The sequence below is a fragment of the Prosopis cineraria genome, unplaced genomic scaffold (assembly GCF_029017545.1).
Source record: "Prosopis cineraria cultivar Desert tree isolate PC_DT_omini unplaced genomic scaffold, ASM2901754v1 PC4, whole genome shotgun sequence".
Classification (NCBI taxonomy): Eukaryota; Viridiplantae; Streptophyta; class Magnoliopsida; order Fabales; family Fabaceae; genus Prosopis; species Prosopis cineraria.
Genome location: NW_026555335.1, coordinates 32,641,674 through 32,654,284, shown reverse-complemented (window position 1 = coordinate 32,654,284; position 12,611 = coordinate 32,641,674). Strand labels below are relative to the sequence as shown.

Sequence of the window (12,611 nt, the reverse complement as noted above, 5' to 3'; positions counted from 1 at the left end):
TTTTTGAGCAAACATCTCTTAAATTTTTGGATTATTGCTATTATCAGTTATCGCAAACTGAATCATAGGTCAATTCCATAATTAGTTTTGTCTGTTAAAGACTATGCATTAATCCGGATTACTATTTAATTAATTAGTTTACTAAGATATGCCAGAAGGCATAACAGTTTGTCAATTTGGGTCACATGATTGATTCGTACAGTGAAAAGAACAAGGAAATCAATGTATAATAAATGTCGTAAAGCCAGTAAAAGTCAACTACACATTTGAGAGAAAATATAAAAGCCATTTATTTTTATAAAATAAAAAAAATATAATGCATGAAATTAATAAAAAGTTTATGATAGTAAATGTGACAAATTAAATTCATTGATAAATTATTATATTAAATACTTTAAGACAAACACATGTTAGATAAATCAGCATCTGTTTTCTTTTATGCAGAAGGAAAACTCTGTGAGATCAAGTCCAAAGAGCACATGCATGCATGAAGACATTTTTTTAATTATAAAAAACACAGATTCAGAACAGGGAAAGAGATAGCAAGTAGAACAAGACAAAAGAGTAACACATGGATCGGTTAAAAAGAAAAATTAAAAAAGCTTTTGACAGCCCATACTGCGATGCGATGTCAGAATGATACTGGACGCAAAGGGTCAATTGCGTAAAATGATTAATGAAAAAGCTTGGCAATACTATGAATAAAACCATGATGGAAATATCTCAGTATCTTTGAAAGTATTATCAGCAAGGTAATGAAGTACACATCCTCTATGGATGGATCATAACAGAAGACATCTTTTAAAAATTCTGTTTTGATCTAAAAAATTAAATATAAGATACTTTTTATAATTATTTTTTTAATTATATTCTTACTTTATTATTTATTACTTTTTCTAAAAGAAATGATGTACTTCCTCTAATTTTTATTATAAGATATCTTTTAAAAGGATTTTTTTTTGTCTTAATATAAGGCACATGAAGGTGATTTATTATTATTTTTAACTTTACCCCTGTCATAAATTTAATTTTAAGGTTAAGATATAAAAATATTTAGTGACGTTTTCTTTAGAAGTTTTTAGTATTCCTAATTTAATAATGGTACAGAGGTACATTAGCTTTATAAAATAGGTTAGTCTTTCCAAATCCCTTAAGTTCTATCCTTATAACTTAACGATGAATGTCATGTTGTTTTAGTAGATTCAATGTTAGACTTTTTATAAAGTTAATAGGTATTGATATATCGTTGTTGATTTAAGGATACCAGAAGTTTATGCAAAAAAAAATTATGAGAATTTTTACCCCTTAATTCTTATATCACTCATTGCATACCATGTATATCTTTCATCCTATTTTTAAGACATGTTTAATAAGTTAACTGTTATTGTTAGTTCAAGTGAAGTAATTGAAAGGCCTTCATAATAAAGATTGAATAGAGTAAATTTTAATTGTCATTGGTATAACACTTATATAAAATATTTAATGGAGGTATAATTGAAAAGATATAAAATTTTTTAAGAGCTTAATATTTCACTTAACATTTTTTGGAAATTGTGAAATAATTACTAATATCTTAGATTATAGTATAGAGGGAATAATGCTCTGTTTGGTTGAAAAGAAAACATGAAAAGAGAAAAAACATGAGAGGAAAACAGCAGAAGATACATTTTCACTTGTTTGGATAAAGAAAAAGAAAAGTGAGATAAAAGAAAAGTTGGGAAGAAAATGAGGTGTGAGACCTATCACATTTTCTTTCCAACTTTTATCTCCAAAGGTAGAGAGATTTTGAGAATAAACTCTTATTTTCACTACCTACCCTCCCTTCCTTCCTCTTTTGCCTGCTTCAACCACATTAATTCCCTACAAACAATTAGATTCTGATCTTGATGAAAATTTGTGTCTTTAACTTTCTAGAACTAATTAAATTTTAACAACTAATTTTAATATAATTTGATTTCATGATGTTGATTTTAATATAATTAATTTGATTTTAAGAAATAGAAATAGAATTTGTGTCTTTAGCTTTCTATATTTTTTTAACAATTAATTTTATTTGAAATTAATTTGATGATGTTAATTTTAATATAATTTATTCTTTCAATTTATTTTTACAAAGATAATTACATTAGATATAATATATATTAATATAAGGATATTATAATTATTATAATATTTATTCATTTTTTTCTTCCCTATTTTCTTTTGTTTATCTAAACACAATAAGTAATAACATTTTTTTAATTTTTCTTTTTTCTATTTTTCTTCTCTCATTTTTTTCTTCCCATCCAAACAGAGTATAAGACTTAGTGGTTTAAATTATGGTTGAATTGAGGCCAACCTAGTCATATGATTATTTTTTTCAATTTGAACTGATATCATTTTTAAACTCAGAAAAATAAAAAAATTATAAAATGCAATATGTTAACCTATTTAAATCTCTTGAATGAATTAGGCAGTAGTTTTACCAGTTTACTTGTTTAACCAACTAACTCGGGTTGAGTTTCAGCGCCGCGACTCTCAGGGCTGCATGGAAATTAAATAGTGGTGTTCTTTTTCTTGTACCATGAACTGTGTTCAATTGAGATAATGTTACACGGTCAGAGGGGAATTTGACTAAGAAAGTATGAAATTTCCATGATCCTCCTTTGGGAACCTCATTATGAGAAATAACTAATTATTTTCTATTAGCTAAGAAATAGAATTAAGATCAACAAATATGTTTAAAATTTAACTATTTTTAAATGTGCATACACCATATTGCTTTTCTGATATGGTAACTGTATATTTAATAATCCTAATTTTTTTTGGCCAAAATTTAATAATCCCAATTTAATGAGGTTAAAAAAGGAAATTTTTAGTTAATGCACAAGACAATGAATATTTTTTCCCCAGGAAACAAGACAATTGATAGAAGATCCTTATGTAGGGTGGGAAGTAATTAATTTTCGATATTCATCGATATATTTTTTTAAAAATAATTTATTTATTTTTTTACTTGGGTTGTTTTGCAAAAGTCTTCCATAATCTTCCATTGAACCTAAAAAATCTGGCAAAAAAGCCCAAAAAAAAAAAATATCACGTACTCCTTGCTACCACCCAACGTATGATTAATTAATAGTTGTAATCTTTTTAAGGAAAAATAGATGACTTGACTGGGCATTAAAATTTTAAATTATATTATAAATGTTTAATTCATTGCAGAGTTTAAATTTATTAAGTATGTAAAAAAAGAATTTTTTTACCTTTGAGAGAAAATTAAATAACTTGAATCAATCAATGCACAAAATTTTCTTAAAACAATTACTTTCCTTAAATTAAATGAAAAAGAATATGTATTATTATTACAATTCATATCTTTAACATTTACGCCTCAATTTTCTCTAGTTATTAGCAAGTACGCCAAAATCAATTCTGTCAGTAAGTAGTTATTATAAATTTCTTAAGTTAATTCTTATAATTTATATTCACAGTCATAAAAATAATTAATATAACTAATAAAAGATATTATAATTCAATTTTTTTATTTTCAAACACAATTAATATAATTAATTAATTTTTTTGAACTGTGTAATATAATTTTTTTTTATAAATAGAAAGGGAATAAGGTTGTAGGAATAACCAAACTTAGCAGTTGAATTGGCCAGAGAACCAATTCATGGCTGCATAGAGACATTTTGATTGGATTGGTCATGATTAAGTTAATATTTTTTTTTTGACAAGCTAAGTTAATATATTTTTAAATATTGGTTGACCATCTTAAATAAAAAGGACACTTCAGGCCAAAATAAAAAAAAAGAGGACACAAATTAATAATAAAATATAAAAGATTCAAATAAGTTTTATTTTATACTATAAAGTCCTTAGGCAAACTCAGGATACCGGATTTTTTACAGAAAAAAGATAAAAAAGAAATATTTTTATAATGTGTATATTTATTTTATAAATTATAATTTTACTATATACTTCATATTTATTGAATATTTATTCATCAGTATTTCCTTTTTGTTTGGAAAATTAATATTTCTTTTTTTTCTTATAATAGAGAGAGAGTGTGTGTAAATAAATGCATAAAATATGGCTTTAAACATGGTTTAAATAATAAAAAAATCTTCCCATTCAACGGTTTTGTCCGATTTCCAATTAAGGAGAATCACAATTAAGTCCTAAAATATTAAATTAATGATAGTCAAGTCTCTAATAATTTTTTTAAAAAAAGTTGAAAAATAACAATTCAAATAATTACAATTATAAAATTTTTAATTACAAATAAGTATTTAAATATTAAATATAACTCTCAAATTATAACATAATTTTTTTATTTATAACTATTTGAATTGATAATTATAATTTATTTTTAAATAAATTTTATTAACAACTTAATTATTATTAATTCGCTGGGATCTATCTGTCATTCATACTTTCCAATTATTACCCAATTCCAGTTAGGCCTAAGCATTGGTTTATTGATTTTTCCATTAAACTACCCGGTCCAGTCCAGTTTCCAATTATTACTCAATTCCAATTATTTCTTCCATGACTTTATTCCATTTCTTTGTTTTTTTTTTGTCATTTCATGTATTATTTTTACTTACTTTTTCTAATTTACTATTTTATTTTATTTTTAGATACTTGTCTTGCATCAAATTTTTTAAGTATAATAATTTACTTGTTTTTACTAATACTCTTTTAAAAAAATTTTCTTACCCTCTCTGTTCAATATTATAAAGCATTATCCAATGAATTAGTTTGTCTTCTTTTTCTTCTTCTTCTTTTTTAACCAAAAAATTAGTTTTTCTTTAAAATTACATGTTTTTTAATATTTATCCTTATAAAGTGTCAGAATTAAAAAATTTTATTAAAAAACCTCTAATTAAAGATACTTTTTTAAAAAGCATCATTAATTGCATATCAAAAGACCCAAAATACCTAATATATTTTTTAACATAATACTTTACATAAAAATGTTTTATAATATTGAACAAAGTAGTAGTAAATATTACAATTATGGTATTAAATGAAGGGTAAAAATTTAAAACAGAAAATGGCACATATATTTTGCATTGATTTTCTATCATCCTTGGTACATGTGATTTATCCTACAAGGATAAATAAAGAGGGAGGAAGTTTTTTTTTTTTTTTTTTGGGGGGGGGGGTAATCGTGATTATGTATCCGTGCTAGTGCCGCCAAATACTTCCAAATACAAATTTAACCATATTCCGCTTTAATGGGCAGTTCTTTCATTTTAAAAAAAAAAATCATGAAATTTGAATCGAAATAAACCCTGTTTTTTTTTCTTTCCTTTTTTTGTTATTTTTAATCTTTCACTCCATTTGACGGTTATTGATACATTCACATCTCTTACATGAATGTAAAAAAGATCCAGAATCCTCATGATCATTATTAAAATTTATTTACTTTTATTCTCTCAAATCTCATTTCAATTCACATTCGTATTCATATATGATCGACGAAGTCTTTCATGAAGGAGGAAAGATCTGGTAAGGATTAGAACACAGATTCGGTTGGTCTCTTCTTCAGTATAAAAAGCAAGTATCCGATGTACTCAGTGCTCACTGTGGAACCCGCCGCTCTCTGTCTCGCTACTCACTCTTCATCTTCATCTTCATCTTCCTCCTTCCTTCTCTCCTCCATTAATCCTCTTTCTCTTTCTCTTTCTCATCCACAATCCCACGTGCTTTCTTCATACCTGCACTGCCTAATCGCCTGTGCTGTGTCTCTTTCTTTTTTGTTTTTACCGTCTTTGTTGTCATATTCGTATGCCGATTCTCTGTCTTCTTCGTCCCTACTTCTTTTTTTGGCCGCCTTTCTGGCTTTTCACCTTCACGAAGAACCAATCCTTGTAATGTTCTGATTACTACTCACTTTTTTATCCATGGCTCTTCTTGTTGATGCTCCATTGGGTATACTCAATGTGGCATTCTTCATCGCTGTGTTGTTATGGGTTTTGGTTGATAGTTTAAGAGAAAGTAGGCGTAGCGGTGTTGTGTATTTGAAATACGTACCGAAACGATTCGCAGTTTTCTGCACAATCACGCTTGTCTTTCATGTTCTTATTTCGGGTTTGATCTTCGCTTTTGCCTTTCATGAATATTGGACGGAGAAAATTGTGTCGTATTATTCTGTTTCGTTGGCTCTCACTTGGGTTTTAGCGACCTTGGTTTCATTATACTCCATGAAGAGAATACGCGCCGAAAATCGAACGTGGCCTCTCGTTTTGATTCTCTGGTGGTTCTACGCCACTGTATTGGATTCATTCTTCGTTTCTGTGAAAGTCATCAAGAATTTCAAATCCTTGGATTTGTCTTTCTTTCTGTCAGAGGACAACGTGGTGGATTTCGTTTCCTTTCCTCTCTTGTTACTTCTCTGGTTCAATGCTCTGCCTTCTATATGGGCGAGGAAATGCAGTGAATCTGAACAAGTGTTGCTTCAAAAGGAGGAGGAAGAAGAACAAGAAGAAGATAAGGAAGCATTCGTAAATGCTGGAATATGGAGCAAGCTCACGTTTCGATGGCTGAATCCTATTTTCAGGAGAGGTCAGATTAAGAAACTTGAACTTCCTCATATCCCTCCGGTTCCCCAATCTGAAACTGCAGAATATGCTTCTTCCATGCTGGAAGATTCACTCCGAAAACAAAAAATTGAAGAGGGTTCGTTGACGAAAGCTATTGCTCATTCTATCTGGAAATCCCTGACCTTAAATGCAGTTTTTGCAGGTAAATTTCATTCTATCTGGAAATATAATTTTTCGTTCCTGAGTTATAAATGTTTTTCACTTTTGTGTCCTTTTTTTTTTTTTTGGACGCAACTTTTGTGCTCTTGGATCTAAAACAATATATAATTTAATCCATGACCATAACAATTTTTCAATCGCCACACTTTAGTCCCTCAAGGATTAAAAAATTGAAAAAAGATAAGGCGAATCTACATATACAGTACATGAAACACTGATAAGTCCAGGCATAGGGAAAAAGTTTAAAAAATATATTATATTTTTCCTCTTCGTTCTATTCTCTTTAGTACATATTATCTGCATCATCGTTTTGTTACTTGAAATTTTATCAATCATATTTATTTCTTTGGGGCAGGTGTTAACACCATGGCCTCTTACATGGGTCCCTTGTTGATCACAAACTTCGTGAATTTCCTATCGGGAAATTATAATGATTCAAGCATCTACTACGGGCTAATTTTGGCGTTCATTTTCTTCCTGGCGAAGACTCTGGAATCGCTAACTCAAAGGCAATGGTACTTTGGTGCTCAACGAATAGGAATTCAAGTACGTGCAGCTCTCACGGGTCTGATATATATCAAATCATTGTCAATCAAGTGTGGTGGACCAACACATGGCAAAATCATAAACTTAATCAACGTGGATGTTGAAAGGATTGGGGATTTCTGCTGGTACATTCATGGAGTATGGTTGCTTCCAGTTCAGGTTGTGTTGGCCTTGGTTATCTTGTACAGGAACTTAGGATTTACACCCTCCATTGCTGCATTTGGTGTCACTGTTTTGGTCATGGTGTGCAACACTCCCATGGCTAATAAGCAAGAAAGTCTTCATTCCAAGATCATGGAAGCTAAGGATTCAAGGATTAAAGCGACTTCAGAGATACTAAAGAACGTGAGAATTTTGAAATTGCATTCATGGGAATCCACATTTCTGAAGAAGCTCCTTCAGCTTAGGGAAACTGAGAAGAGCTGGCTTAAGAGATATCTGTATACATGCTCAGCAGTGACATTTCTGTTTTGGACATCGCCAACTCTTGTTTCTGTGGTCACTTTTGGTGTCTGTATAATGGTGAAAACAGAATTAACAGCAGCCACAGTTCTCTCAGCTTTGGCAACTTTTCGTATCTTGCAAGAACCAATCTACAACTTACCTGAGCTTGTTTCCATGATAGCTCAAACAAAAGTGTCAATTGATCGAATCCAAGAGTTCATTAGAGAAGAGGATCAAATGCAATTCACGGCCAAGCCCACATCGACACGTTCTGATGTTGCCATTGAAATCAAACCAGGCGAATACTCATGGGAAGCTGATGATCAGTACAATAAACCAACTATTCAAATTACAGAGAAGTTGACAATAGAGAAAGGTCAAAAGGTTGCAATATGTGGATCAGTGGGGTCTGGCAAATCAAGCCTGCTATGCTGTATGCTTGGTGAGATTCCAAGGATTTCAGGGGCAGGAATTAAAGTATGTGGAAATAGAAGTTATGTGCCCCAAAGTCCTTGGATTCAATCGGGGACTGTAAGAGAAAATATACTGTTTGGCAGGAAAATGAACACGGATTTGTACAACAATGTCCTGGAATGCTGTGCTTTGCACCAGGATATCAACCAGTGGGAAGATGGGGATTTGACCATTGTGGGGGAGAGGGGCATAAACTTAAGTGGAGGCCAAAAACAGAGAATTCAACTTGCCAGAGCTGTTTACAATGATTCAGATGTTTATTTCCTAGATGACCCTTTCAGTGCTGTTGATGCTCATACTGGAACCCATTTGTTTAAGGTAACTAGTACTTATTTTCCAAAAGGATAACTACTTATAATTATAGAGATTTTTTTTTCTCATTCTTATTTTCTTAAAAAAAAAAAAAAAACACGCGAGCGCGCGCACGAGCGCAAGTCTTAATGGGCTTCACTGTCGTGCAGAAATGTCTCTTAAACCTTCTATCTGAGAAGACAGTTGTTTATGCTACACATCAACTGGAATTTTTGGAAGCTGCAGATCTTGTCTTGGTAAGCTACTTAGCACATTTCTTTCCTCAAAGAAACTATATAAGTTTATGAACTCTGAACGTCCATATACTTTTTGTCGGTAGGTAATGAAAGAAGGAAAAATAGTTGGGTCGAGAAAGTATAAAGATCTGATAGCATGTCACACTCGTGAACTTGTTGATCAAATGGCTGCTCACAAGGAAACAATAAAGCAAATTAGACCATGCCACGAGGATAAATCCTTACACAACAACTGTACACCATGTCAGGTACATCAAATTGAAGTAGCTGAAACAAATCTTATTAAGAACTCTGAAGAAGACAGGAATCATTTGGAGAGAACTAAAGAAGAGAAAGCAGAGACGGGTCGGGTTGATTGGAGTGTTTACTCAACCTTTGTCACGTTTGCTTATAAAGGCGCATTTGTTCCCGTTATTCTCCTTTGCCAAATTCTATTTCAAGGAATGCAAATGGGAAGCAATTATTGGATTGCTTGGGCTGCAGAACAAAGAGACAGTGTCAGTAAAGGGACGCTCATGGGGACCTTTGTTCTGTTATCTGGTGGCAGTTCCATCTTCATACTGGGAAGGGCTGTTTTCATGGCAAAAATTGCTGTAGAGACCGCTCAACGTCTTTATCATGAAATGATTACGTCAGTTTTCAGAGCTCCTGTTTCATTTTTTGATGCCACCCCTTCAAGCAGAATCTTGAATAGGGTCGGTTTCCACTAATATTCTTAACTTGGTAGTTATTTACTTACTTATTATGCATATTGGCTGTAGTAATTCATAATATTGCTTTTTTTTCATTGCAGTGTTCCACAGATCAAAGTACAGTTGACACAGATATACCATACAGACTAGCTGGACTTGTATTTGCACTTATCCAGTTATTGAGTATCATCATTCTAATGTCTCAGGTTGCTTGGCAAGTCATTCTTTTCTTTTTGTTGTGCTTGCGATCTCCATCTGGTATCAGGTAAATTATATCGACCTTTCATACGAATTCAAAGTAGGTCATGAGGAAGCCACCTCTACAGTCAAATTTTCTTTTTATGAAGGAAATATGTACCTTTGCAGGCTTATTACATTACTACTGCGAGAGAATTGGCTAGAATGGTAGCGATCAGAAAGGCTCCTATCTTGCATCACTTCTCAGAATCAATTGCCGGGGTGGTCACAATCCGTTGTTTCAATCAACAGCAAAGATTTTATGGGAAAATTATGACTCTAATTGATGATTATTCTTGTGTGGCATTTCATAATTATGCCACCATGGAATGGTTATCTATTAGAATAAACTTCCTGTTTAACTTGGTCTTCTTTTTTGTTCTCATCATCTTGGTAACACTGCCAAGTTCTGCCATTGACCCCAGTAAGCTCCTCCTCCCTTTGCATCTACTTAGCAGTTTCATGTATCAGATAAACAAATTGTTACCTGAATCCTCAACAACTAACTCTTAGGAAGGACTATAACTTGCACTTCAATTTTAATCTCGGGTTACTATAATTGTTAAACAACAAATTGCTTTGTCAAATTTTCAGGCTTGGCAGGTTTGGTAGCTACTTATGGTTTGAACTTGAGTGTTCTTCAGGCTTGGGTGATATGGAACCTCTGCAATGTGGAAAACAAAATGATATCAGTTCAGAGAATACTGCAATTCACTAAGATACCAAGTGAAGCTCCATTGATAATTCAAGATTGTAGGCCACAACCAGAATGGCCAAGGGAGGGGAAAATTGAACTTCATAATCTTCATATACAGTATGATCCTGCAGCTCCTATGGTTCTCAAAGGTGTCACTTGCACTTTTCCAGGACACAGGAAGATTGGAGTTGTAGGGAGGACAGGAAGTGGAAAATCCACTTTAGTGCAAGCTCTCTTCCGTGTGGTGGAACCTTCAGTAGGATGGATACTCATTGATAGTGTAGATATTTGCAAGATGGGCCTAAAGGATTTAAGATCTAGGCTTGGTATAATTCCTCAGGATCCTACTTTGTTTCAAGGTACTGTAAGGAACAACCTGGATCCTCTTGATCAACACTCAGATCAAGAACTTTGGGAGGTTAGCATCAAGAGAACTCTTTCTCAAAAGTGTTAATATATATATATATATATATATCTCAGCACTGAAAAGACTTGATTGTCCAGGTTCTCAGTAAGTGCCATCTTGCTGATATAGTTAGAAAGGATCCAAGACTTCTTGATGCATCAGGTACAAATATAAGCAAGTGATATCTACGTTCATTGGAATCTTCTATGCTCATCAAAGTAAATGTAGGTGGTGAATTCATAGGTAGATAGAAAGAAAACATTGGATCTGGTGATAATGAGATGTGGACCCTATAAATTCATATTTTCTTGTGTTATTCTCTTTCTAAATGCATGAAAGTATGTATCTCTTTATAACATCATCAAAATATATGCAACTATCAGTTTGAAATTTAATTGAATTTGAACAATGCTGCAGTGGCTGAGAATGGAGAGAATTGGAGTGTTGGACAAAGGCAGCTTGTTTGTCTTGCAAGGCTGCTATTAAAGAAGAGAAGGATTTTGGTTCTTGATGAAGCTACTGCATCGATCGACACGGTGACAGATAATTTGATTCAAAATACTATCAGAGAAGAGACAAGTGAATGTACAGTCATTACAGTAGCACATAGGATTCCTACAGTTATTGATAATGACCTTGTATTGGTCCTCGATGAAGGTATTTGTGGATTCATTTTCTTAGTGAAGAACATGTATCTTTTATATCGTATTGTACCATGAGTGCTAATATTCTGATATATACATACACATACACACAGGGAAGATTGCAGAGTTTGATCAGCCAGCTAAGTTGCTGGAGGACAATTCATCATCATTCTCAAAGCTAGTATCCGAATTCTTGAGGAGATCAACCCAAAGTGATTGCCAAAAGGATACAATGTTGAGGACAGAGAGGAAGTCCTCATGATATCACAAACCAAATCTCAACCGTACATAACAAAGGGGTAGATTGCTAAGCATCTTTAATTATGACATTAGTTAACATAGGATGGTGAACACCTCAACTTAGATTAGGGAGCTTGACCTAGGCACGCGTCGATTGCTTTTCTCGTGTCTCAATTCTGATGAATATTATAACTTGTTAGTGAAATTTGCTGTTAATATAATAACAGTCTAGTTCATTACATTTATTCCATTTGAAGTTGTTGATAATCTTAATGATAGATGATGAAAATATAGCTCTTGCTTGAAATAAAAGGATTGAATATCTGATTATCTTTACTGTAATCAAAGCATGCACTTAGTAGGCCCTTCTCATCAAGACACCAAAATTCCTTGCAGCTAACCAAAAAGAGTAAGGATTAATGCATGAAAGACTATAACTATAACTATCATTTGTTTTTTTTTTTTCCCCGGATGGAATTGCTTGTTTATTTATTTGATACGATTAAATATTAGTCTAGAAAAAAATTAAAATTGACAATAAAAAAACTATAGAAGGTACTCATTTTTGGAAAATGATCGCAAAAAGACTAGAAAAAGCAAGTACTAAGTATTACTCAATTTATCATATGCTTCCACAGGTCCTAAATGTAGGAACTAGGTTACAAATTTACATATGTTAAAGAAATTAGTTAAGTTTGTTATTTGCAAAAAAATGTTTTGGTTTTTCCTAAAATACCTCTTTAATCATTTGCATTTGAAACTATTCCCAACGATGGGAATCCCCTTAACATGTGCAATCAATGAGTGTTTCACATAGTGTGATAATTAATTGAATGGGTATTAAAAATTTTGTCATATAATACTCAAAAAGTGTCAAATTTTAAAATTTTTGATAGAATATAAAATCATATATCACCCCCCATTGAATTGG

At 32.0% G+C, this 12,611-nt stretch overlaps 1 protein-coding gene across 1 annotated transcript; it reads left to right on the top strand.

The window, feature by feature from the left end:
• Window positions 1-5,461: 5,461 nt before the first annotated feature.
• On the top strand, window positions 5,462-12,010 carry LOC129309236 (putative ABC transporter C family member 15). Its single transcript, XM_054950702.1, is given in 11 exon segments — window positions 5,462-6,735; window positions 7,108-8,534; window positions 8,678-8,764; window positions 8,848-9,459; window positions 9,558-9,681; window positions 9,684-9,721; window positions 9,823-10,117; window positions 10,288-10,808; window positions 10,895-10,958; window positions 11,214-11,453; window positions 11,554-12,010. Coding segments are annotated over 11 exon segments (4,398 nt in total). The 5' UTR covers window positions 5,462-5,894; the 3' UTR covers window positions 11,703-12,010.
• The last annotated feature ends 601 nt before the right edge of the window (window positions 12,011-12,611 follow it).